General features: G+C 27.8%; 1 protein-coding gene and 1 long non-coding RNA gene across 2 annotated transcripts; one reads left to right on the forward strand and one right to left on the reverse strand.

Annotated features, from left to right (window-relative positions):
* Positions 1-229: 229 nt before the first annotated feature.
* On the reverse strand, positions 230-1,216 carry LOC147811826 (uncharacterized). Its single transcript, XR_015432877.1, has 2 exons — positions 1,126-1,216; positions 230-314 (listed from the first exon to the last, which is right to left on the reverse strand). It is a non-coding gene; the product is annotated as an uncharacterized LOC147811826 (long non-coding RNA).
* A 106-nt stretch (positions 1,217-1,322) lies between these two features.
* Positions 1,323-25,732, forward strand: Hmt-1 (ABC transporter ATP-binding protein/permease Hmt-1). The gene is made up of 20 exons (XM_087161464.1): positions 1,323-1,992; positions 5,034-5,181; positions 5,262-5,463; positions 6,228-6,317; positions 6,422-6,524; positions 6,616-6,705; positions 7,547-7,668; positions 8,829-8,938; positions 11,990-12,055; positions 13,751-13,953; positions 15,637-15,700; positions 16,966-17,051; positions 17,137-17,194; positions 18,069-18,173; positions 19,009-19,082; positions 20,603-20,703; positions 22,237-22,349; positions 22,443-22,537; positions 23,442-23,510; positions 25,558-25,732. The coding sequence occupies exons 1-20, from the start codon at positions 1,496-1,498 to the stop codon at positions 25,652-25,654; spliced, it is 2,493 nt and encodes an 830-aa protein (XP_087017590.1). The 5' UTR covers positions 1,323-1,495; the 3' UTR covers positions 25,655-25,732.
* Positions 25,733-26,113: the final 381 nt, after the last annotated feature.

Below are 26,113 nucleotides of genomic sequence, written 5' to 3' on the forward strand. Positions count from 1 at the left end.
AGCTAATGTAGTAATAAGTTTTTTAGAACATTCTTAAACTTATAAGTACTTGAAAATGTTAATGAAAGACTTACCCTAGAAAGTAATTAATATCTAGCCAAATTTGCAGGTGAGCTTTAGCTGTTATACTGAACTTGGAAAAAACAATAAAAAGAAAACCATTTTAAAAACATCTATATAGAAAGGTTAATAAACTTTCTAAATAGGCAGTTCTCTAGCTATTGTTTCACCAAGTTTATCTTCTCCACGATCAGCCAACTGTATGTGGTACACAGACATGCTTCCAGTCATTCCTATATATGAATCATGAACCACTAGAGAAAAAAAAGTAACATCAACAATACTTGTATTAAAAAATTACAACGTCAAAAGAGATAAATTTCTCACAGTGACAAAAAATCACAATATGTTGTTACTCTTTCTTAGAGTTAACTTATTTATTTTAAATACATTAATCTCATCTATCAATTTTGAATGCAAGGCATACAATTCCTATGATAGTTACTAGGAAATTTAGAAATATATGAAGATGAATTGTAGATCTAAAATACTCTTAACTTTAATCACCACTTTTTCTTAATATAGCTAAATACAACCTTCATATATTAATACTCCATATTATAAACTATTCGTAACGTAAAATTTAGTATCGTTCCTAAATTCTAATGACAAACAGCACAAAACACAAGCATTTATCTCTAAATAAGTTCATTTACTATTGTGCATAAATAACAGACTATATAATTTCTTAAAATTTATGCAAGCTCATTTTCGCTATATTATCGCAGATTTTACTAAAACATTTTTAATGATCAAAACATTCGGTAGAATAAATATTCCAATATGAAAACATTTTTAGGTTATCAGAAATTTCCCTCTGTAAAAATTATTTTACAAATTTTTTAAACAATAACCACTCAATCAATTAATGCTAAGCACATAAAAATAATTTTCTAAAAGAGTGGAGTTATAAATGCATTATAAAATTCATTCTCATTGGAAAATATCACGAGAATGGTGTTTACGCTTTATAGAACGTAATATATAAACATTTATGCAATGTTTTCACATTTAATTAGCTAAAAATAAATACAAAAAATTAATATATTAATAATTTTTACTTACCACAACAGATTAGATATCGATCCCATGCAGTAAAATTTCAACACGTGAAATTAACAAGCCATCACAACAAAGCACACGAACACTGGCGATGAGGCGATTTAACAGATAGAAAAAGTCGCCACGATGATTGAAAAAAGTAACCCATTTTTCGTTGCCACCGGAAAGATAGGACCTTCACTTCCTCTTACGGGTTCCTTATATCTATGAAACTCCTACAACTGTAGCATGATTGTAAAGTAAACAAAAACAAAAGATTGCATAAAATAGCCTGTGAGCGATGTGAAGCCTCAGCCGCTCTATACAGACATTGGAGTTTATTAGAAGTTTTTAATTATCGCTCTCTAATATTCATTAAAATCATTCAATTAAAATGTATTACTGTCCCCCCAATGTTACGTTTTTAAAGCCATGGATAAATCATGGTCTCTCTCATTGCTTTGCCGACACAATATTTTCGTCCTTCGCTTTTTTATTTATTAGTATTTTTGGAATAATTCAAATTCTAATGTATATGAAATTTTCGACTACCGTAGATACAAGAGTTTTGCGACCATCTTTTCTTTATAAATTACAAATTTTCTGTCATACCATCCTTCCTTTAGCTGCTTTAAGTCGTCTTATTTTACAATTCACGATTCTCTATCATAAAATTCTCTATGGTTACATGTTCCTTAGTGCCTTTTTGTATGCAGTTTCTTTTCCCTTTGCTTTGTTCCTTATCTTTTTGGAGAGACATAGAGCTTTGCCTAGTATTCCAACTAGAGGACATGGTTTGGTACTCTTAGTTTATTGGACTGCAATATTTGTTTCCGAGAACCTTACTCTATTAAACATTCAGAAAGAAGATTGGTGGTTCAATTTAAGCAAGTATGTGATATTTATAAAATTCTTGGAACAATATAATGATAATTCACACTTTCAAATTGTTGAGATGACTATTTTGTGATGAGGGAAAAATAGTGATTTATATGAAGACAATTTGAGGTTTCTTGCCGTTGGTTGAGGTGGTTTGCCGTTATGTAGCAAACATTTAGAAAATTTGTAATGTACATATCTGGAAACGAAGCTAAAGATCAGTTAATATATAAAAAAATTTACGATTCTAAAGAATGTGGATATCTATATATTATTCCAAGTTTCTTTTTGTATTTGCTTTATCTACATTAGGGGTGCACAACCTGCGCCCCTCCAACTGTTGATGTGCGCCTGCGAAAGCCTCTGAATGAAATAGTTTAAAAAAAAAATTTCGAACATTTTGAATCGTACATTTGAGTTATCCCTTTTTAATGTGCTCAATTTGCACTGAATCTATTGTAGATCTATGTTGTTTCTCAATCGCTTTTTCATTGGTTATTGCTACGAAAGACCCAAAAAAAGACTTCAAAAGACCCAATTCGTTTAATACGATATTATGTTATGCAAATTTGAGTAATTTTTGCCGATTCCGTCATAAATCCAAGTGACGTTTCAGTTGTTTCTTTGCATTTATAACTACTAATCTCCACATGGTTTATAAATTCCTGATATGTTTATTATGACTCGTGAGTTTTAAATCTTACATCTAATGTATAACTTTTTGCCGTGCTTTATTTGTGCCATGCTAGATTTTGAAAAGGAAAATTCCTTACGCAGTGCCAATTTACTGGTTCCATCTTAAATACATTTTTACTTTGTCCTCTATCAAAAACGCTTTTCTCTTTAGAGAATTTACCATTTTTCCTGCTTTTGAAATAGTCTTGTCTCAAATAAATAATGTAAGAATATGAAGAGAGCAGCTGTTGAACCAGTTAAATTGTTCCCCTTTTTGATTGTCAAGTGGTGAGTTGTAAAGAATATGATTTGAATAGATAATAGAATTCCAAAAATTCAGCAGGTGACCAAGTTAACTAGTTGTAGAGCAAGCTTGGGGAAAAGGGACAAAGTGAGGCTTGTCAGGGAGGGGGGAGTATAAGATAAATGCTCTGTTTAACATTTATTACAATATAGTTAACTGTGATAAGCATAAAGGAGTGAAATATTACACATTGTATAGGAAGGCATTCATTTTCAGTCTCAACACCTGCAAGGAGGATTGAAAAAGATATTTAGAGAAATATAATTTGGGTCCACTATAACCAAATTTCTAAGTTCTGCGCTGTTCACTATAAGCCTTAAAAATAACATTTAAATAGTACTACAGTAGGGAATCGATTATCTGGAACGATCGGGACCATCGCTATTCCGGATAACTGATTTTTCCGGTTTTCTGAATCGCTACAAAAAGCCGTTTTTTTATTGTTAAACCCAACTGAAAAAAAAATTTTGGAAATAATCTTAAAAAGAGGAAAAAAAGATGAAGTAATACACTAATGATTATTTCCAAAATGATGGTAAGGTAAACATCTTTCAAAAAAGAAAGAAAAATCCTGAAATCTTATAAGGAAAAAAAATTATTTTTTTGAAAATGGCGGGAAAATTTACTGAATTTCGTTCCGGTTTTTTGGTTTTCTGAATTCCAGATAACGGGTTCTGTACTGTACAAACGGGACCACTAAAAAAGTTCACTACATCCAAGTGTTCAATATATCCGGGATATAATATCCCAGGTACAATATAGCGGAGTTCGACTGTATTTGCTACTAACAAGACTAAATATGTGTGCGACCTTTATTTTATTTACCTGCTGTGCAAGTGGCCCTTCATTCAAAAAGGTTGTGCATCCCTAGTATATATATATATATATTTATTTTCTGAGCTGATTAGTTACATACTGCATATTCTTGTGGGACCAAAATTTGACTATTCAGTGAAATATTCAGATAAATTCTGTATGTTCTGGTTATTAACTATAAACTATTTTTTTTTATTTTTATGAATGGGTTAAATTATAAATAATTGACTTATTAGCCATCTTTAAAGCTCAGGCAAAGGGTAAATACAAAAAAAGTACTTTTAGTTAATCAGGTGCAAGGCGATAGTCAACTATATTTATTTTATTTCCTTTTTATGTGTTTAGAAAAGTCTACATTTTCGGTGACTTTTCACTTGCACCCGGTTAACGGATAATTTATTTATAGGGAGATAATTGAGTTATTTATTAATATAAGGTCATCTCATATTCATCTTCATACGCTAAATAAATTCTGCAAAATTTTTCAGCTTTATAATTTGGACTGTTTGAGCTAAGAATTTGTTTGATTTGATGCCATCCATATAACTTGGTATTAGAATGCTGCTTGAGTGAAACAATAAAATTTAAATTATTAATAATTTCTTGATGGTAGAAAAAATAAATGTTATTCCATAAATTAATGAATTAGAGCTGAGAATTTTTGGAAAATTTTTACAAGATAAAAAATGTTTTTATTATATATTTTTTTTTAATTTAGCAATAAAGCATTAGCAATATATTTTTAGATATCACAAAACAGTGCTTAAAAATTATATAAGTATGTAAAATAATAGTTGAAAGTAAAACACTTAAAAAAACCATTGAGTCATAAAAATGACAGTAGGAAAAAAATTATATATTTTTTTGTGCTCTAACTTAGGGTATAGGAATATAATACATAAATGACACAATAAACAAACTAAGATGCTAGGTACTGCAGCAAGAAAATTGAGACAGTTACCCTCAAAGATAACACCTTATATATTTTTTTGCGTCGACTTATATATTGGTTTTGAATTTCGGGTAAATTTTCAACAAGGAAGCAAAGTCTTGGCTTATGCTTTGATGTGCTTATATTTGTAAATTAAAGGTAACTAATATTCAGGATCATAATGTGTTTCTCAACTTTGAAATTTAAAGTGATTTTTAAAATATGGATTTATATATTCTTCTGAGTTGTTTTGTTAATGAAACTCAAATTTGAACAGATTATAAATTATTTATGTTCCTAAACTTTTCTAACAATTTTGTTTTTCAGTTTATCTGATAAGGTGGAATTGGGTTACTTTATTCTCCGATATTCATGTTGTTGCTTATTATTTGGAATAGGCTTAAAAGCGCCTGGTATTCCAAAACCGGAAGATCTTATCATATACTCTCATTTGAGTATTCAAGCAGATGCTGAGGTAAACTTTTATTATTTCTGTAATATTTATTATTTTTCGTACAAGTTCATTAAAAATTTCGATTAATGCTTTTATTTTAGAATCTTCTTGAAAGTGGAATACAGTCACCTCCAAGAAATTCTTCTGCCTTTTCAGATTTCTGGGTGAAATGCAAGAGGTTGATTCCATTTTTGTGGCCAAAGAAAAATAAGTTATTGCAACTTAGAGTAATTTGTTGCTTTGGTTTCCTAATTGCAGGAAGAGTTATCACTGTTTTTGTTCCTCAGTATAACAAATATATCAGTAAGTTCAGTTTTTTGTGTTTTTGTTCATTGGAAAATGTGTGTTGTTCTAAGTTTTTCATGTCTGCACACTTTTTAACTAGATTAACTTCAACTCCATAATTATAAATAAAGAGTTGTTAGAATATTGTTGTAGGAATCATAAAAAAATTAAGCTAACATAAGCGTTAATAAAAAAGCTGTACAATGAAATCAAATTTTAAAAAAAGAAAAGAAAAAAAGCAGACAATAATTTTGGAACTTTTAGGAGTTGATTGTTTTCAACACTGAGTTTTTTCATTTTATTTTCACCAGCATCCATCTCCTAAGTTTTTACATAATATTTATGTATTTTTAAGTTCTTTTTATGATTAAGTTATTCATAATTAGTCCCTTGGCTGCAATTTTAATATAAATATGAATATTTCAAAAAGAAAAGAATTGTGTGATGCCTTAAGGAACGAATATTGCTGGAATTGGAACCCAATTTCACCCATCATACAAGAGAACACTTATCTATTAATGCAGTTTTTGCAACCCATGACTTGAAGTGTTAAGTCTATTAAAGAAAAGAAAAAAATTACCAATGGGTAATCAGTATAATCTCAATAATGCTCTCTCTCTTTTTTGCAATTAATTTGTGCCTTAATAATTCTTTGGGTAAATTAACATGCTAGGTGTTTTTACATGCTAAGTGTTAAATTAACATGCTAAAATTTGTATTATATTTTTAAAATTTTTTTCATTTATGAAGTGAATATAATCTCATTCATTTTATTTTTTTAGTTAACAGTTTGACTGTAGATCGTTCCATTATGACGTTTAGATGGGATTATATCTGTATATATGTGGCATTTTGGTTTCTCCAAGGGCAAGGTATTATTATAATAATGATTGTATTTTCTTTTCATTCATTATTCTTTTAGGTATTTTAGTATTTTAATAAAATTAAACATTTTACAAAAACTTATATTTTTCAGGTAGCAATAGCTTTATGAATAATATTCGTTCCTTCTTGTGGATCAGAGTACAGCAATACACTGTGAAAGAAGTTGAAGTAAATATGTACAACCATTTACATAGGTAAGGAAACATTTTTTGTAATAATATATTTTATTGGAAATTTTGAATATTCTTATTGCTACTTTCTACATATTTCATACCTATTTTACAGTTTGTCTTTAAATTGGCATTTGGGTAGAAAGATTGGGGAAGTTTTGCGTGTCATGGATAGAGGTACAAGCAGCATAAGTAATTTATTGGGGTAAGATTATTAATGTTTCATGTTGATGTGCAATTGCTTGTTAGCAAAAATAATTGATATTTGAAGTGTATAATAATGAACATGTGTATGTGTATTTATTATTTGTAAAGAAAATTTATTTTTTAGCATTATTTTATGAGGAACTTTGTGGTATTAGTTAAATAACATTATTAAATAAGCAATGAAGATTTTGGGTTTAAAACATGTTATGAAAAGTGTTACAGACCATGAAAATGTCTTTATTTTAACAAAAAAGTGTTGGGATTTCTTAGCATCTATGGTTTATTATTTTTACCTGCTTTGTAATAGTTAGATCATTCATTTTGTGTATTTTAAAAGCTTTAAAACAATTCTTGTCCAAAAGTTTTGGTTATATTATTACTGGCTATCTAGGGATTCATTCTTTAGTATTAGTCTAGTACAAAACTCAAATTAGCAAAACAAATTTTTTGAATAAGTTTTATCTCTTATTTATGCAAATTTTACTATGTGCAGTATATGCGAGATTAAGCTTTAGTCTTTGTCTACTGCATTGAGATTGCAAGCATAGTTGCAGCGATGAAGATGTACCAGATGTCTCAGTCAATTCTGATACCAGGGTGATCAGATTCAAAAATCGTTTGTTTGTTTCATGAACTTTTTGTTTAATACTGGTTCTATTGCAATACTACAAATACAATACATAATTTTGAAAATGTTAGAATATGGACTACTTCTAACTTTTCAAAAATAAGTCAATCAAATCATTAATCCTTTTTCAGCTATTTCGATAATGTATGAAGAAAGAATCAAAATCAAAAATGCTTAGTATGTTTATTGTAATTTAATTTTATATTTTCAGTTACATTGTGTTCAACATCATTCCCACTTTTGCTGATATCTTCATAGCTGTAATTTATTTTGCTGTTGCATTTAACCCATGGTTTGGTTTAATAGTCTTTGTTACCATGACTATATACTTAGGTAAGAATAAATTTTTGATTAGTTTTTTTTTATTTCAAAAGTTTAAGTCTTTAACATGAAACTAATTCATTACTTTGTATATCTTCATATCTGGTATAATACAAATATTTATTACCTTTCACTTATACCATCATAAATAAATTTCCACTGGAATTAAATTGTTTTTATTACATTAATTTTTTAACTGCTTTGTCAATTTGCAAGAAATTACCTTTCATGGCAAATACTAAATTTATAACTCTGACCAAAACTTGTGAAACAATTTGTTTGAAATTGAGTTTAGACTTCCACGAACGCAGTAACTAAACAAAGAATCGGAATGTACTGTTAAAGAAAAATTGACATCTGAAAGCAACAATATTTTCCCCAAAGGCTGATTTTTTTAATTAATATTTAATATTATTCAGGGACCTCGTAAAATGACTTCATGGGCCACTTTTGGCCCCCGTGCCAAAAGTTGTATGTTCCTGCTTTTAATAATATTTTTTTGATAAATGTTGTTAAAGACACTTTACTTTAAATTTTAATGTATAAATATCCTCAGTGGTAGACACATTGTAGGTTTGAATCCCCTTTGTGATTTTCCCCTTGATTATCCCCTTTGTGAACTTTTTGTGCTTTTCCCCTCTATGTAATGCAACTGTGAGTTAGTTCTATCAAAAAGTCCTCCACAAAAACCAGTTTGTCCCTATACTGGATCCAGGAGTTCCCTTGTCTTCTGGGTTGGGTTCAAAATTACAAGGCTAAAGAGTTCAATAACTCAGCTGATAACTGATAGTCATAAACTCAGAATTGGGTCAGCTGTTCAATGCTGGTTATAAGATAAAAAAAATAATACAATTTTAATATGTGACTGTCTTTAAGATAAGTTAGTATGGAAATTTTTCTTCTATTTATCAATTTTCATTCAAACCAGAGCATTAAAAGCTATTTGGCAACGGAAAAAAAAATCTGCAATTATTATTTAAGGAGTTAAAACTTTCTAGCATTAAATATGTCATCAATAATTTTTTTAGTTAGATTAAAATATTGTTTTGTTTGGGTTCTGTTATCTATTTTTATTAATTTTATTCTGGTTCATATATTCTAGGTATCTTATTAGCAGTTCTTTGTGTTTTTTCCTGCACAATTCTGTTTTGTTGAATAATCGATTTTTTTAGGATCTACAATATATCTTACGGAATGGAGAACAAAATTTAGACGGGATGCAAATAAATTGGACAATGCAGTTGAGGCACAATGTGTTGACTCTTTACTTAACTTTGAAACAGTAAGTTGATTTCTAATTATAACAGACAGTTTATTATTTTTACATTTAATATTTTATTCAATTGAATATTTTTTCAAAACTCTTTGTTTCTATTTACCATCTGGGTATTTGCTGCACCTGAAAACGTCTTTCTACTTGTTGTTTTGCCAGTTGTAAAACCAGCTTACCTTGTTCAGGGGTGTTTGTGCTCCGGGGAAACCCCGGAATTCCGGGGATTTTGAACTTTGATACCCGGAAATTCCGGAAAACATATCGAGGACTTAAAAACATGTATTTCAGATGAGTCACCTATAAAAGTCTTTGAGAAACCTTCTACATTAGCAGAAAAGCAAAATGCTTCTACCTCTGCATGTGCAGTTCTCGAGGAAATTTCTTCAACTGTAAATGAGGAAAATAAAAGTCAACCTTCCTGCAATTATGAAGTTCACCACAAAAGAAAGACAAGCCCACAAACATCAGAAAATTAAAAAAAGCAGCAGAAATTAGATAATTTTTTTTAAAGAATTAATTCAGGTAATTTAAAATATTTACATAAAATGTAGTAGTTTATATGTTTGAAAATTTATGGTTATTAATTTTGCAAAAAAAGTAATTCATTGAACTTTTATAATTAGGTCATTCAATACTTCATAATTGTAATTTTTCATTTCTCCCCCCCCCCTTCTCGAAACTCCAAAATGTCGGTAGTAAGTCCGTAAAAGTTTCAGGGGATTTTTTGGGGTCCCACAAACACCCCTGCTTGTTATACTATGAGAGAGTTATGTACTGATGAGAAATTTATGTATATACACATGCCCAAATAAGTATGTAGTTCTTGATTTATTTCAACTTTAAAGTGACATAAATGTCTAAAGAATGCCACAATAGCGCAAAAAGAGGATAGGTGTAAAAATCAAATGTCTATTTAAAAAAAACCTCATAACATTGATTTGAATAGTGTGCATTTTGTAATTTTGGAAATGATATTTTTATTGATTCAGTTGTGCAGTTTTGGGAAAATATTCAATTACTGAGGCATATTTTGATTTAAATGCCTCCTTTCAAAGCATTTTTAAGGTGTTAAAGTTTTGTTCTTATAATCAAAATAAATATAATTTTGGCTTTGCTTTAGTGTCAGTATTTTTTAAAGATATTTTCTCTAACTAAGTTTACACACAGCTTCATATATTTTGTTATTTAAGATTCATAAATATACTGTACTGCAGTCAGGAGTATAATTTAGCCCGTTTTTGTTAATTATGAATACAAAGTCACATTTGTTTCCTATTTTTCTGGCATGAAATTAAAATATTTATTTTAGAGAAGTATCGTGATTCTTATATCCTCCTTACATATTGTTATGACTTGAAGATTCAGAAATATAATGATGCATTAAAGTTAGAGATGTTATTTATCTGCTTTGTAATTATGAAGACAAATTCTCACCTTCTTTTAACATTTTTATTCACATAAAATCAAAGTAACTGAAAGGTGTTTTATGCAAATTACAATTTTTTAGTACAAATTTTGCTTACTCGCAAACTAATGGATATCTGAAATCTTTAGCTGTAAAAATTTATGTAAAAGTATCTTTATTAGTAGATTATAGTAAAAATATTCTGTGGAAAGTGTTGTTTGAGAATTAAAAATCTTAAGTAATATTTATTTCATTTTTTTTCTTCTTCAGTTTTTTATATTTTGGCCAATCCATAATTTTTTATATTTTGGCCAATCCACTTACCATAATCCTTTGTTTTAATTGCTAAGCATTTTGGACAAATTTGTGTAAGAATTTTTCTGCTGCTTACTATTTTGCAAAGAGTTGCATTGAAAAAAAACCCAGTTGGTTGTAGAGGAGAATAACCAGGTTTTACCATACTCAGTTTAGGTTTCATTGCTCAAAAGTTAATGTAAACAAAGTTAATATATTCATCACAGAATTTTTTTAAAAAAGAAAAAAACATGTAAAAAGAAATAAAAAAATAATAAAAAACATTTATAATAATTTTGTCATTTGGAAAAATTTTATTTACATTTAAGGTAATCTATCGTTTAATTTACAAACTTGATTTCATAAGTAAAACCGGTGTTCCAACGGGTCAGGGAGAGCAGGGAAAACCTGAAATTGCCAGGGAATTTTATTTCAACTCTAAAAAGCAGGGAATAGTCAGGGAAAGTTGCAATCTTTTACAAAGAACCAGGAAAATTTCTATATTGTACCTGGAAAATAACCAGTCTTAGACTTGTCAATGACAGTAATGAGTTATTGAGATTCGATTTAAATAATTCTAACATCTATTAAAAAAGAATTCTAAAATCTCACCTCTTAGTGAAACTTTTCCACGTTTCCATTTTCATTCTAAAAAAAAATCAAAGTTTTCTGATGAAAAATAGCATGGTATAGATAAAATATGGGATGAATTTTTATTAAAATTTACCTTATATACCTGGAAAGCTCAGGGAATTTTTTTCCTAGAATTGAGTGGGAACCCTGAAAACTTTGTAAATGACTTTAATAAAACTTTTTTTTTTTTTAAATCAGGTTGTTTTGAATGTGTGATTTAATTTTTTATGATTTTTATTGATAATTCAATTTAGTAAAATATCTTTAATTTTTATCAAGCAGTAAATTTTAGCACTATTCTTTTAGTTGTTAATCTCTAATTTATACTTCATTAAAAAGTATCTGAACTTATTAAGCAACTTAGATTTAGTTCTTTTAAAATGTTTTATTAAAATCATTTTGGTTTTAAAATTAACATATTGCTTTTATTAAATATGGTATATACTTTTTACCACTTAATTATTTAATCAGTATTCTAATAAATCCTATTTTGCTGGTATAAATTTTCAAAGCATATTTTTTTCCTGCAAAAACTTTCGAAACACTGCTACACATTAAAAATAATGTTAAATCTAGGTATTAGGACTAAATTTGATAGTTCAATTTAAGTTAATTTCTACAATATGTTTCTTCTATATATCTCGAAATTTACTTTTAAGAAATTTTATTTTCTTATTAATTATTTTGCCTTCTGAAAGAGAAAGTATATTTTGTATTATATATCTTAGGTGAAATATTATAATGCAGAATTATTTGAATCAGAAAACTACGAAAAATGCATTGATAAGTACCAGGTATGTACCACCAGAATTCAAGTATAAAAGTATTAAAGTAAATTACATTTATAAATATATTTGTATTTTAACTATTGAATTAAAAGTATTATTGTTATTCTATTAAACTGTTTATTTATTTCTTTTCCGTGATTTTAAAACATATGTGAATAAAATTTAAATATCTAGTTCCTCTTAAATGTTTTTTTTTTTTATTTCCAATGAGCTGCACAATCAGTCTTGCCGATAAGCAGACCTAGTGCGCTCTCCAGAGGTGGTATCCACTCTTTCATGACCACCACAATGGGTGAGATACCGTTGGTCATGTTAATTTGGACGTCTAGTTTCTGCCACACTAGATGGCAGCACCGAGACTCTATTTGGATGCTAAAGTGCACTAGGAATTTAATTTTGCCGGGAATGCCAAGAGCCAATAAGGCACTCCAGGGATCTTTTACATGCCGCATAATCATACGACAAGGCCGCTGAGGATTTTCTGCATCCCGAAAATCCGGTGTCTGGGCCGGGGATCGAACCCGCAGACTTGGGCTCAGAAGGCCGACGACAAACCAACTTCGCCACCCAGCCTCTTAAATGTACAAACATAGAAAAATTTGCAATAAATAAATATTTTGCAACTGATCATAAATTTTAAAAAATCTCTTTTATAACAAATTTGAAATAACTTATGAGTTTATAATCAAATATCAATCTTTTTTTTACCAGGAAAAACTATTTATGTTTAAAAAAATCTCAAGTTTAATGTTCGTTTCAGAGATGATTGTGCTCTGGATTTTACACTTACTGCTCTCCAGAAGTTTCTGGAAATCATCGATCACATTTATGTATAAAAATTCTTATATATTTTATAAAAAAATATTATAATTAGATAATGTACTTAATATACTAGATAATATTGGGTTGATAAATAAGTTCCTGCGTTCTTAAAAAAAAATTAAAACTTAATTGTTTTGGCATAAAATAACAACAATTTAATCAACAATGTACTCTCCGTTGTTGTGTATGACTTCTTCCCAACGTTCAGCGAGTTTTTCGACACCTCTTCGGTAGAAACACCCGGAAGCATCTCGAAAAAGTCGTCCAACCAAGTCTGTAATTCGACATCATTAATGACCGAAACGTCGCATAAAGCATTTGAAATCGCACGGCACAACTATCTCTAGCAGCTTCTGTGGCTTTGGCACCTCGATTAAACGCAAAAAGAAGGTGGTGTCGAAAATGCTCGTTTTTCTCGACTTGACACTCCATTTAAATGCTCTAAAAAGTAGCAAAAATTAAAGTCAACAAAAAAGTGAAATACACTATTTTGTAGAAAAGATTATGTCAATGCATTTCATTTTCAATGCAAATTTTTTAAATTCAACGAAACGCGGGAACTTATGCATCAGCCCAATATAATTAGAAATATACTTGGTATCTCTTTCATTTGTAAATATTTTGTCTGGTAGAATAATAAATGTGATTAGAGATAAAAGTAAATTATTCATTTAAATTTATAAGGACATTAATTTTTTGACATGCGTCATTAATAACTTTACTCAAGAATCTTTCGGCATTTTTTAGTTGGGCTCACAATCACCCCTGTAGTTTTAAGTGATTTTGTATTAATTTTAAATGCAATATTTTATTTATTTAGTGTTTATTTTATTTTTATCAGATAATTTTTACAAACTAAGTGCAAATTATGTATTTCAGGAAGCTGAATGGATTTCAACAGCTTCTTTAAATCTGCTAAATACTGCTCAGAATACTGCAATCAGTATTGGTGTATTGGCCGGAGCTTTACTTTGTGCTCATTATGTTGTTGAAGGAAAATTAACATCTGGTGATTATGTTCTATTTAGCACATACATCTTGCAGTTATATACACCACTAAATTTTTTTGGCACATATTACAGGTAAACCATCACATTTTTGAGAATGATATATAATGTGCTTATAATAGATGTTTGTTTTTCCATGGAGATATTTCTTTTTTTTGTTTCATGAAATTTTGTCTGAGTGAGATTTTATTTCACATTCATCTTTGCCTGTGTCCCATTTTGTTTAATATATGAAGAGAATATGTTCTATCTTGTTTAGTATATGAATAGATTAAGGCCCATAAGGTTTTGTCCTTGTAAAATTCTGTTCGGTTGAACAAAATTTTATGTGAACAAAGTATTATACTCAAGATGTTCTGTCGATAATATTAAATATTATACTCATCAACATAAAAAATTCTCAAAATATTCTGTTTGATTAAACAGAATATTTTGAGGGTATTACAGAATATTTTGATTGTATCTGTTTAATCGAACAGAATATTTTAAGTATGTGTGAGAAGTTCTGTTCCACTATGTATTGTCTGCAAATTTTGACCAGATATGCAATCTTTCTTCTATATTTTTGATAAACATATTGCATACAGAAAAGCAGTACGAGTAAAGCATAAATAAAGAAAAGCACGAGAATGGAGACTGGTTATATAAACAAGAACGTTTCTCAGTTTTGTTTATGGAAATGAAACTATAGTACGTTCATTTTTGTGCACTCCTTTATTTGTGCTGCATTCACTTTGTTTTGCTTCATTTATATGTTGCACAAAGTATACCCTGTCTTCATATGGATATTTCTTTTTAGCAGTAAAAATATTATTAGTAAATATCAGTTAGAATTAACTTAGCGGTGTTTTTGATGTAACATACTGTATTTGCATAACTTTATTTTGTGGGTTATCTGTTGAGTTCGCTCATCTGAATTTATCATTATCAATTTATCATTGCTAAACTATACCTGGAGCTTACTGCATGATATTTCGTTTGCTATTATTCTGGTAACTTGCTTTTTAGTGATAGAAAATTTATGTATTTAATCTTGGCTGTGGCTTAATGACTATTCTATTATTTTATGAAATCAGTTTTTCTGATTTTTAATTTTCTAACTCAAAATTACTATGTATAGTTTAAAACTTAGTCTTGATCATTCCAGAATTTGTTACCCTCTTTAATATTAAGTAGATAAGTTTCAGTTACTTTTATGTTCAAACATAAAGTATTTTTTTATTCCAATAAATACTCTTTTGTAAAAATAGAATGTTAATTTATAAGTCATTTAATATACAGTAATTTCTGGAAAACATTATAAAAAGACTCTTCCGTTAAAAATATTTTGATTTGAGAATTAATGCGTCTGTTACTTTTCATATTCACTTTAAATTGTCATTATTTACAACTACTTAATAGTTTAACAGATTTGTCCAATTTAAAGGTTAAGGAAAGTAATAATATAAAATTTTTGCTTCAATTATAAAAAAAAAAGTATTTGTATATTAAAAATTATACTTTTATGTATATAAAAGTTATTGTTGTATGTGAATGAATTTGAAATTTACTCTTTTATGTATTTATACTTTGAAACAGCTATTTTGCTCATAAAAAAATAATTTTTTTTTATTAGTTTTAAGTGTTTTAATTTTAAAAATTAAGGCAGTTTTGCTCGCACATAACTATCTATATTTACAAAACCCATTTTTATGAATTTAACTCACTTTATTTTATGTTTACTGGCCTAATTAAATATTAGTTTAATTTTTAATTTAGAATGGTGCAAACTGCTTTTGTCGACATGGAAAACATGTTTACTCTACTCAGTACAGAACCAGAGGTAAAATCAATGAATATATTCTCTGAGTGTTTAAATTAGTAATTTTATCTTATTTTTAGATCTAAAAAATATATTTTAAAATTATATTATGTAATTTAGATTTAGAATTAGTAAAATTTATAAATCTATGGTAACATTTTAAAGCTCAAAAAAAAATTGAAAAACCAGACTATATGTGACATTCTGGTAACAGAAACCCTCCAGCAAAGTAGCAGGTACTGAAAATTATTGCTGCCTCTACGGATAATTTTTTCGGTAGATTTTTGTTTTATTTTTAAAAAGCAAATAAGCAAATGGGAAAAAATTGCTGAAGTTCCTTTTTAAAACATCTACTAATAAAAATACTTTTAACTTGTTTCTAATAAAAATTAAAAATGCTGAATTCAGAAAACACAAAAAAAGTTAAGATTTTTTTTTCTTTTTGTTACTTGATTACAGAGTTAATTGTATAGGAATTTATCCTATTTGATGTATCATTATATATAATTCTACTTAAATTTAAATAACATTAAGTTTTTATGTGTAATTTTTAAGAACCTTATATTTGGGAAATCTTTCTACATACATGTAAGATTTAGCTGAATTTTTACAATTATAATATCTGTCTGTGTTGAGGTTGGAGACAAATTTGGAATTATGAAGATAGTGCTGCAGACTCACTCCATGGACTTTTAAACAAGATTTACCATAAACTAGTGATAATGATTAATGCAGCTTATGTGCTTTACTTATTAACTCATTATTCTGCAATTACTCAATTCTTAGGAAATGAATTCATATATAAAAAATGTTTCCTTTTAAAAACAATAAGTTTTTTTTTTAATTATTCTTTTTTAAATAATTTATTTACATATTTTTTGTTTATTTATTCATTAATTTTAAATAAAATGTTGCAATATGCAATTTATTTGTAAGAAATAATTCACTTCAGCAAAATAATGAATAATTAATGAAATTAGTTGTTTTATTTAAAAATAAGGATCTGTAAAATGCTATTGTTTATGAAATAATTATTCTATAAATTTAGCACAAAAAAGAATATTTAATTTCCATTTTTAGTTAATTTATAAATAACTTGTGTTTAGTTACTGTTTGGTGTGATCAGCTTATCTTGTTCTTATTCAATTTATCTTATTATTAAAAATTCTTTTTAAAAAAACTTTGATGTATATGCATGTCTGTAACAAGGACATTTAAAAACGTTAAAGCAGAATTAAGATCAGTGACCTTATTTTTTTTAAAGATTTTTATTTTACTTTTTTTAGATTGTTGACATTCCAAATGCCCTTCCATTGAAAATTGGTTCTGGAGGAATAGAATTCAGAGATGTTAATTTTTCTTACGTTCCTGAGTAAGAATTTTTTTCTTTTTTATTCATTAAATTTATGATGTTCTTTGTAGATTGAACAACTTTTATTGATCCATCTGCTTTCTAGGCGTCAAATCCTGAAAAACATTAGTTTTAAAGTTCCTCCAGGGCGCACTGTTGCATTGGTAAGTTGGGCAACTTTTTCATTTTATAATATCCTTGTAATACCTGAAATTGAAAAATGGATTTTAACCTTAATTTGTAGAAGGGATTGGCATGGTAGATATAGGACTAAACATGTTTTTTTTTCCCCCACAGAAATTTAAAATATTTCGAAAGAGAAAAACTTATCTCCTTACTAAAATAATTAAAACTAAGTTCTTAACATACACTGAAATTCTCATGAAACGAATTTAGATGCTTTATGAAATAAATAAATTTCTTTCAAAGCTAAACCTTATGATTTTATTACAACTTGAATAACATTTATTACCTAATGAAAAAAAAATTCAACTAAACCTATGTGTCTACTTTTTTTAGTTAGTTCAGTGCATATAATTTTATGTGTAAAATATTTTGTTCCTTTCATTCACTCTGATTTTCAAAAATAAATACGTAATTTATTAAGATTCTTGTTATTTTTAAAGTTTATTGTTGTAAAGCAATCATGATAAAGTTCTTCATATTTAAGAAGTATTCAAACAAAGCAAATGCATTGTGAGTGTGAGAGAGGATTTGCTTTTTTATGCTGACTGCAACAATCATCAAAGGAAAAAAATTATATATTTCTTTTTAAGCAATTTATATAATTTACTCTGATAATCTGATGATACTTTCTCTACTTTTTCTTAACAAAACTTTCTTATACTTTCTCTTAACAAAAAAATTTATCATAAAAAAATTTATGAGATAACTTACAGAACTGGTTTTGAAGCTTTTTTAAATAGTCAACCAATAAAAATTACTTTTGCATAACAGCATATTCTTTTTTTAAATAAAAAGTTTTTATTAATTAATCTACTTAATTAATTTAGTAATTAATTTACTTAATTATTTCAGGTTGGCCCTACAGGCAGTGGAAAAAGCACAATAACAAGACTTTTATTTAGACTTTATGATGTGCAATCTGGAGAAATTTTCATTGATGGACAAAATATAGCTAAAGTGATTATTTTTTACAGTGTTAAATTCTTATTGTTTTTATGTTTGTAAATTATTGGAGAATGAGTTGATATTTTATTTAATTCGTTTATAATGATTAAAAGCGAAAATTAATAGCTCAGCTAAGGTTGCAGTAAGGAAGTAAAGACTGGAAAATCATATTTGTAAAAAAAAATTTTTAGGGTAAACAGATAATTTCAGCTCTACCAAAAATTTTTCATTTAATTGTTCAATGTTTTGTACAAAGCAATAAGTAATTTTTTTCACCTGTAGAATTTCATTGATTTTTGTTTACTCTGTTTAAAAAAATTATGCGAACATCAACTTATAATTTATGAAATCAACTGTGAATTGCAAAATCTATCGTATTCACTATGTAAGATATAAATGGTGTCAAATGACTCTATTTTAATTTTTTCTAATTATATTTACAGATATAATTTTATTAAGAGTTTATGCTACTCATTAACATTATTTGTTTATTATATAAGTCATATTATATAAGTCATATTACATTAGTTATATTAATCTTACTATTGAAGCAATTTGTTTGCTTGATTATATAAGAAAATATCGATAATTGAAATATTATCTAATCATTGAGATGTTTTAAAAAAAAAGCATTTGAAGCATACATTCTGGAAAAGAACTTTTAATAGCTCCCAATATAACTTTTTTGAAAATGGACTTTTTGTTTGTAAGATTCTTTGCAATTTGTTTTAAAATTATATTTATAAAGTTTTTACGAGATTTCTTTTCATATAAATAGGATAAAAAGATCATTGTCCTTCTCATTTCTGTTTTTTATTGTTTGAGATATTTTTCATTTCTGTTTTAGGTTACTCAGAAATCTGTACGACAGTGTATCGGAGTAGTTCCCCAAGACACTGTCCTTTTTAACAAATCTATTAGGTCAGAAAAAATTATTTGCTCTCTAAATAAACATGTTATTTAATGATAAAAAATGTATTAAAATTTATTGAATTTGTTATGCAATTATGAATAGATTTTAAAATAAAATTTCATTAAAAATATTACATATTAAAATATTTATAAAAAAATATGTAAGTTTTAGCTACTAGACTTCTTTATGGATAAATTGTTAATTTTATCTACTGTAAAATGTTTGTTTGCATTTCAAGGCATTGAAGAAATTTAATCACAGGAGTCATTAATATTTTTGTATGTGCTTCTTCAGTGACTGACATAGTAACATCAACAATGTTTAAATAAGTAGTGATTATGTGTTTAAAATTAAACCATGTGCCCTTTTATTGTAACCCTCCTCAAAAGATGGAGGAGTTGCCTATTTTCATCCTTTTTCCTTAAATACAGACTCTAAGATATTTTAAGTTCATTGCATTGAGTATATAATAAAGTTTTTGCTTGATACAGCTTTTAAAAACTGCACTTAACCAGAATCAACCTCAATTAAAACTGATATTACAAACTTTGGATTAATTATCTAAAATAATATAATTTATTAATGCAATCACTTAAAAATTGAACAAGTTCATAGATATTTTTTATTGCATTAACATAATTAGGATAAATATTTGCAATCAAAGTATATGCCGCTATACAATCTTTAGCGAATACCATTACATTTTACTCAATATTTCATACTAGCTATATGTAGCACGGAGGTGCGGGAGTGGTACTGCTCTTACCTGATGATCAAAAACGAGAGATCGCAACTGGTGCTGTGAAAATTGCATCTAATTTTACAGCAGAATTGATAGCCATTTCTATGGCAATCGAAATGTACATCAATCTTGAACCTTCGGAGGAGCTTAGTGGTATCACCATCTTCAGCGACTGCAGGTCTGCCTTACAGGCGTTCAGCAAAGGTACCTCAAGCCTAATCCTGAATATCGTAGAACAACTTGGACAACTTCAGCGTCTCTGGAAAAAATGCTTCTTGCAGTGGATTCCCGCCCATGTGAACCTAGAGTTCAATGAAATAGCTGATTCCTTGGCTAAAAATGCCAGAGATCTCAATCAAAATACAATCCCAACCAGGTTGGCAGATGCAAATGCTTTTGCAAAGTCAAGACTATTCACCCCTTTAAAAATCAAAGCACACGATCAAATAACTAATCTTGACATCGATAGGAAGACAGCCACTACTCTCATAAGACTAAGAACAAAACATCATAAAAACATGAAAATTTCTACAGGTGGGACTAGAAAATATCAAAACTGTGGCAACTGTCTTAATGTGGAACTGACACCATATCATGTTTTTAACTGCCCTGCAGTCGCTGCAGGCCTTCACCTCTTAAACTATCCCACATAAGAGGATTTGTATTCATTTAATGCCATAGAAATAACAAAAACTATTCAAGCACTCCATGAAATATGATTCAATAGAGAATACGACACCAACTCTTATAATACACAGTAAAGAAGATTTTTTTTTTTGTCCCCAGGTTTAATATTGGATATGGTAGACCTTCAGCATCTGATGAAGAGATCGAAGAAGCTTCTAAAGCTGCAGAAATGCACAATCAAATTCTCACTTTTCCTGATGGTATGCTTATAAAACATTTTCTCTATGCTTGTATTAAAAAAATGACCAAAATCTAGATTATTTCTGCTTTTATAATATCTTAAATTACAAAATATTTCACTTGTCATAAAATTTTATTTGAATATTTCAGTTTTACTTTTATTTCTTTTAGAATGGAATATTTCACTCATTCAGAAAACAGAATGATGCATTGAGTTAAAACAAAATTTGTTTTGAATCTAGATGAAATTGTTTTATTATACTGTTCACCATGCATCCTAAGTAGCACTGTGTATATCTTATAAAGTAAAAATAAATATTTTTGTGTAAAAAAATTAATCACCATATTGTATTAATATTTAAAAACAATTACTATTTAAAATATAAATTCATGCAATATATATATATATATATATATATATATATATATATATATATATATATATATATATATATATATATATATATATATATTTACAGTATTACTTATTTTGTGTTGTTACTTACAAATTTTTTAAATTCAACTTTAAGCTCTGCAATAACAAGTTCTAAAGCAGGGGAGAAATTATTTGTCGATGGAAAAAAATATGTTATATCAGTAGTATAAATTTTTACATTAACTGAAAAAATATCTTTAAAATGTCTTATTTTAGATTATTATAGCATTGCTACCAATTCTTTTGCATTTACACCATTTTTTGATTTTCTGCACTGAGCATCAAATCTTCCCCATTTGAAAAATATACATTACAATTTTGTACCTTTCTCAGAACTACTTATGTATACACTTGTGTGTGTAAGGAAGAGTTCTCATGCCTTGCTCAGATAAATGGCATCTTGAATTTTCACTATGCTTCAGCCTGATTGTTGTTGTCAGTATACCAGTCAAATATGAGAAATCACACTTTTCTTCTATTAGAGAGATTTGAATTGATTGTGTTAGAACATTCCTTTCGAGAAACATAGTACTTCAATCAGTGTATTATTTATTTTTTTGAATGAGAAATAAAAATTGAAAACATGCTAAATCTTTTGCATTTTAATTAATGGGAGTTTGGTTGATATATAATGATAACAGAATGCTTAAACTCTTTACCCCTTAATTTTTATTTTACAATTCTTTAAATCTGATCCTTCAACTTTCTTGAGAAGTGCTGTTCATACCTTCAACTTTTTTTGTTAGTAGGTGGCATAGTGAAATTTGTTATTAAAATGCTTTCAAAACTTGCAAAAATAGAAAGAAAAAGCAGAATTTTAAACGCATGCACTAAAAAAAAATTGATTGTACAAAACGGGGATCATAATTCTATAAAAGAATGGTTTCAGCATGTTTTGATGATTTGATTTTATAAATTGGCTTATTTTATAACCCAGTAGTTTTATTAGTGGCAGTCATTGTATTAGGTTAGTGATTTGTTCACTTTTTTTATTGATTAAATTGAAATTATAATCTCTGTGTGCTCTCAATGAATTGTTTAACAATATGGTAAAACAAAATTTCGTGTATTGATTGTTTCTATGCATTTTACTAAACAAAATTTTACTTTCATTTAGGTTATGAAACTATAGTTGGAGAGAGAGGTTTGAAGCTTAGTGGTGGTGAGAAACAACGAGTTGCTATTGCTAGAACAATATTGAAAGCTCCATCAATTGTTGTTTTAGATGAGGTATTTATATTAGATTATAAGACGAAGTATTATGATCAAATATAGTTTTAGTTTTACCATAAACTCTATGTTCTATGCAACTTTCTATTCTAGGCAACATCGTCTTTGGATACTCAAACTGAACGTCTCATTCAAAACTCTTTGTCAAAAATTTGTGCCAATAAAACTAGTCTGATTATAGCTCATAGGTATGTTATTGTTGGAATATATGATCCATGATCTAAATTTAAAAGATCATTTAAAATATAACGTAAGGAAGGAAATAGAAATGTAGTGTTTACTGCATTTAACTTTTTTTTTAAAAAAAAACTTGAAATATGCTAACCATGATACAAATTAGCTATAAAGTTCATCAAAAAATGGTGCTACTGACTTATAACCGTCGTTGACAGCCGACCCTATTTTGGGTTTACGACTACAAATGTTTAACTCTGTAGCCTTGTAATTTTGAACCCAATCCAGAAGACAAGGGTACTCCTGGATCAAGTTTTGGGAGAAATTTGTTTTCAATGAGAACTTTTTGATGCAACTAACCAACATATGGAAAGGAAAAACTCCGACGATTAACCTGACGGCAAGAGGACTCTAATCCATGATCCTTCTAACAGTGAGGATATTTTATACCAGCACATTGTGATCCGGGTGAGGAATTCATATCGATCAGCCAGTTTTTGGGATTCAAAACTGGTTCTCTTCAATGGAAGGCGAACGCTCTATCTCCTGTGCCACTGGCTGTAGAAAATGGAAGGAAAAAATATATTAAAAATTATTACTATCTGTGACAACAATATGGTCTAAAGACAAAATTAACTAATAAACATGTCAATATTTCAGTTAAACTGATCTGTTATGCAGCAAAAAATATTGTTTTATAACTTTTCCAATCAGTTGTGCTCTCAGTTGATAAACTTTATAACTAAATGTAAAACTTAGGGAAATTAAATATCCTTAGAACTTGACAAACCATATGTTTCTATCGCCTTCTATTAATTTTTTTTAAGTCAATGTTCATTTTTGGGGTCACATAGGCCTTTACAATTAGACTTTTTTTTGTTGAAGTTAATTTTGAACCTGATTGAATACTATTTTTAGATTATCAACTATTATACATGCTGATGAAATTTTAGTTCTAAAAGAAGGAGTAATTGTTGAAAGAGGAAGGTAATGTATTTTTTTTTTCAATATTAAATGAAAAAATTTTAATGGTAAATTCAATAAAATTTTTGAAGGATTCTTTTTATGTTTCAGATAAACAAAATAGAAAACTTATTTTGTTAAATTTAGTGTATTCTTTTCTCTTTTGAATCACAATTTGTTTTAAAAAAAATATATACTAACTTAAATTTTAAATAAAATATTAAAATTTTTTTAAAAGCAAATTTAAAAAAAAATGCATATTTTCTTACATACTATAACCTACCTACTTTGAACTATTGTCTTGAAAACATCTGAAATTGTTAAATTTATGTATAATTTGCTTTATAGTTATATGAATTAAGAACTTATGTATAAAATTTTTTAAAAAGTCACCACTTTTTGTTTGTCATAAATTATGCACACAATAAGCCTGACACCTAGAAATAATTATGCTTATTTATGTGTAAATTATGCATACATAGGCTAAAAGACCAAATACGTAAAGTTGATGTAATATAAAAATTATATAATTTTTTATGCCTTTAATTTTTTTATTGTCGATTTTTGAAAATTAAATCTTATAAAATGAGGAAAAAACTATCATTTTTATTTCGACATAAATAAAAAGATCTCATGTTGAAAACTTTAAATTAAAAACTGAGCTTAACTGGGTATACCATTTTAAAATTTACTGGTTATTTCCACTTGCGTTTTCATGAAAATAAAGTATAGAGGACACAAAAATTTAATGACTAAAATCAAATCAAGATACAGTGAAACCTCGCCTTATGCACACTCCTCCAATGCAGAGAGTTTTTAAAATCCTTTTTAATCTTATATGAATAAATCATTACTTATCTCTTTTCCAGAACAAGCACTTTTAAAACTGGATTTGAATGCTAATTTGAATCTAAAAAAATTCTTTCAGAATCTAAGAAAGACAGCAATTTTTTTCTGTATAAACATGAATTTTACATTTGTTTTTGACAATATAATTATGTACGGGATGGAGCAAACTGAAGCATCTTAAAACTGATTGATTGCATTGGTTATAAATTCTTCATTATATATATGGTTGTGTTACATTGACTACGTTTTTGCAACAGCTCAATTCAGAACACTTTAAGTGTATGTATTACCACATCTTTGTAGCAGATCATACTTCAAGATCAACTTTCTAATAATAATTCAAAGATGTTTGATTAAAAAAAAAAGTAAAACACCGATTATCCAGACCAATCATGACCATCCAGATGATTGAACAACTTTTAAAAACGGCTATGAGAATGTTATTGAGTTGTTTCTCTTCGTACTTCCTGCAGGCTTAGAACTGGATTGTAGTAGACCTTATTATAGCATGCTGAAAATGCTGTGTTTAAAAGATTTAACATTTGTTATCATTTAATTTTTACAAATTCGACCAATAAAACGTGTTTCAAGACTGACAGAGAGTATTTCAAAACATGTTTCACCTCCTTTTTCAATTCTTGGAAAAAGAAATGTAACAATTGCCATTACATTGAAACTAAAGAATGAAAGATAGGCTCTTTTCAAGGTCACTGAAGGATTAAAGAAACCATTTTTTTTAATCCCTTTCAAATATTCTGAAAATAAATAACCATTTTTTTTTTGGGGGGGGGGAGGTGAAAAATTGGGTCATCTGGATACTTGGACAATCCAGTAAATTGGGGTCCGGATAATCGTCCTCTACTGTACATGATTTGAGATGATATAACGTAACACTAAGATACTTATATTTCCCAAAAAATGTTAAATGGAATTCAAAATGCATTGTGTAAATAGGTGTTTATATTATATTTTTATATAGTTATCTTTGCATTTTAATCATTATACATTTATTGAACTACCATAATAATTTAGTTAAAACAGCGGCATCAGATTACCTAATCAGCAAGTTCTTTTCTTAACAGTTTTCATGGTTCAGAGAGTATGTACTTTACTGACATTTCACTGAATACAGTTATTCTTTTCTTCATAATTTATGTGCATTCTATATACATATACTACTTTCTTATTTGTGTTCTCTCATTTGACTGTTTATTTATTTTAGTCACAGTGAGCTTTTAGAGAGGAATGGTGTTTATGCCAACATGTGGCAGCAGCAGTTGAAAGGAGAAGAAGATGAAAAGAAAGAAGATGAAAAATAAATGTTGCTAATTCATTAGATCAAAATTTTTTGTAGTCAAAAATATTTATTCATTGTAAATAAATGTTTATTTTTAAAATGTTTCCTCACTTTTTAAGAAATACACTTTGCTACAATTAAGTTTAATGAATGATAAATTGCAGTAAAAAGTGAACATTCATATAAAAAATACATTTATTTCAACTGTTAAACATTTCATAAAATTATGAAAAATATCAACATAAATATTTTGTATTAATTTTTTTTTCATAACAAATTCAGGAAATGAGTTTTAAAAAAGTACATACAAACAGCTAGGAACAAAAGTAACAATTTTTGAAAACATGTTTCATTTTTCAGTCTAGCACCAAAATATCATAAGTTGTTTTATAATTGGCAAATATTCAACAAAAAATAACAATATATTTTGTAATAAAAACAAGTGAAAGATGTCTTGATTTTTATTTTGAACTACTATGAA

This window comes from Parasteatoda tepidariorum, chromosome 4, assembly GCF_982258835.1.
Source record: "Parasteatoda tepidariorum strain Cologne lab strain chromosome 4, Ptep-v5.0, whole genome shotgun sequence".
In the NCBI taxonomy this organism is placed as follows: Eukaryota; Metazoa; Arthropoda; class Arachnida; order Araneae; family Theridiidae; genus Parasteatoda; species Parasteatoda tepidariorum.

What these genes read in the sequence shown, in the direction of transcription:
- Hmt-1 (XM_087161464.1), top strand. Translation starts at nt 1,496, where the DNA reads ATGTATTACTGTCCCCCCAATGTTACGTTTTTAAAGCCATGGATAAAT. An exon ending in CTTTACTTAACTTTGAAACA is followed by an intron (nt 8,939 to 11,989) that starts GTAAGTTGATTT and finishes TATATATCTTAG; the next exon opens with GTGAAATATTATAATGCAGA. An exon ending in ATGGACAAAATATAGCTAAA is followed by an intron (nt 18,174 to 19,008) that starts GTGATTATTTTT and finishes TTTCTGTTTTAG; the next exon opens with GTTACTCAGAAATCTGTACG.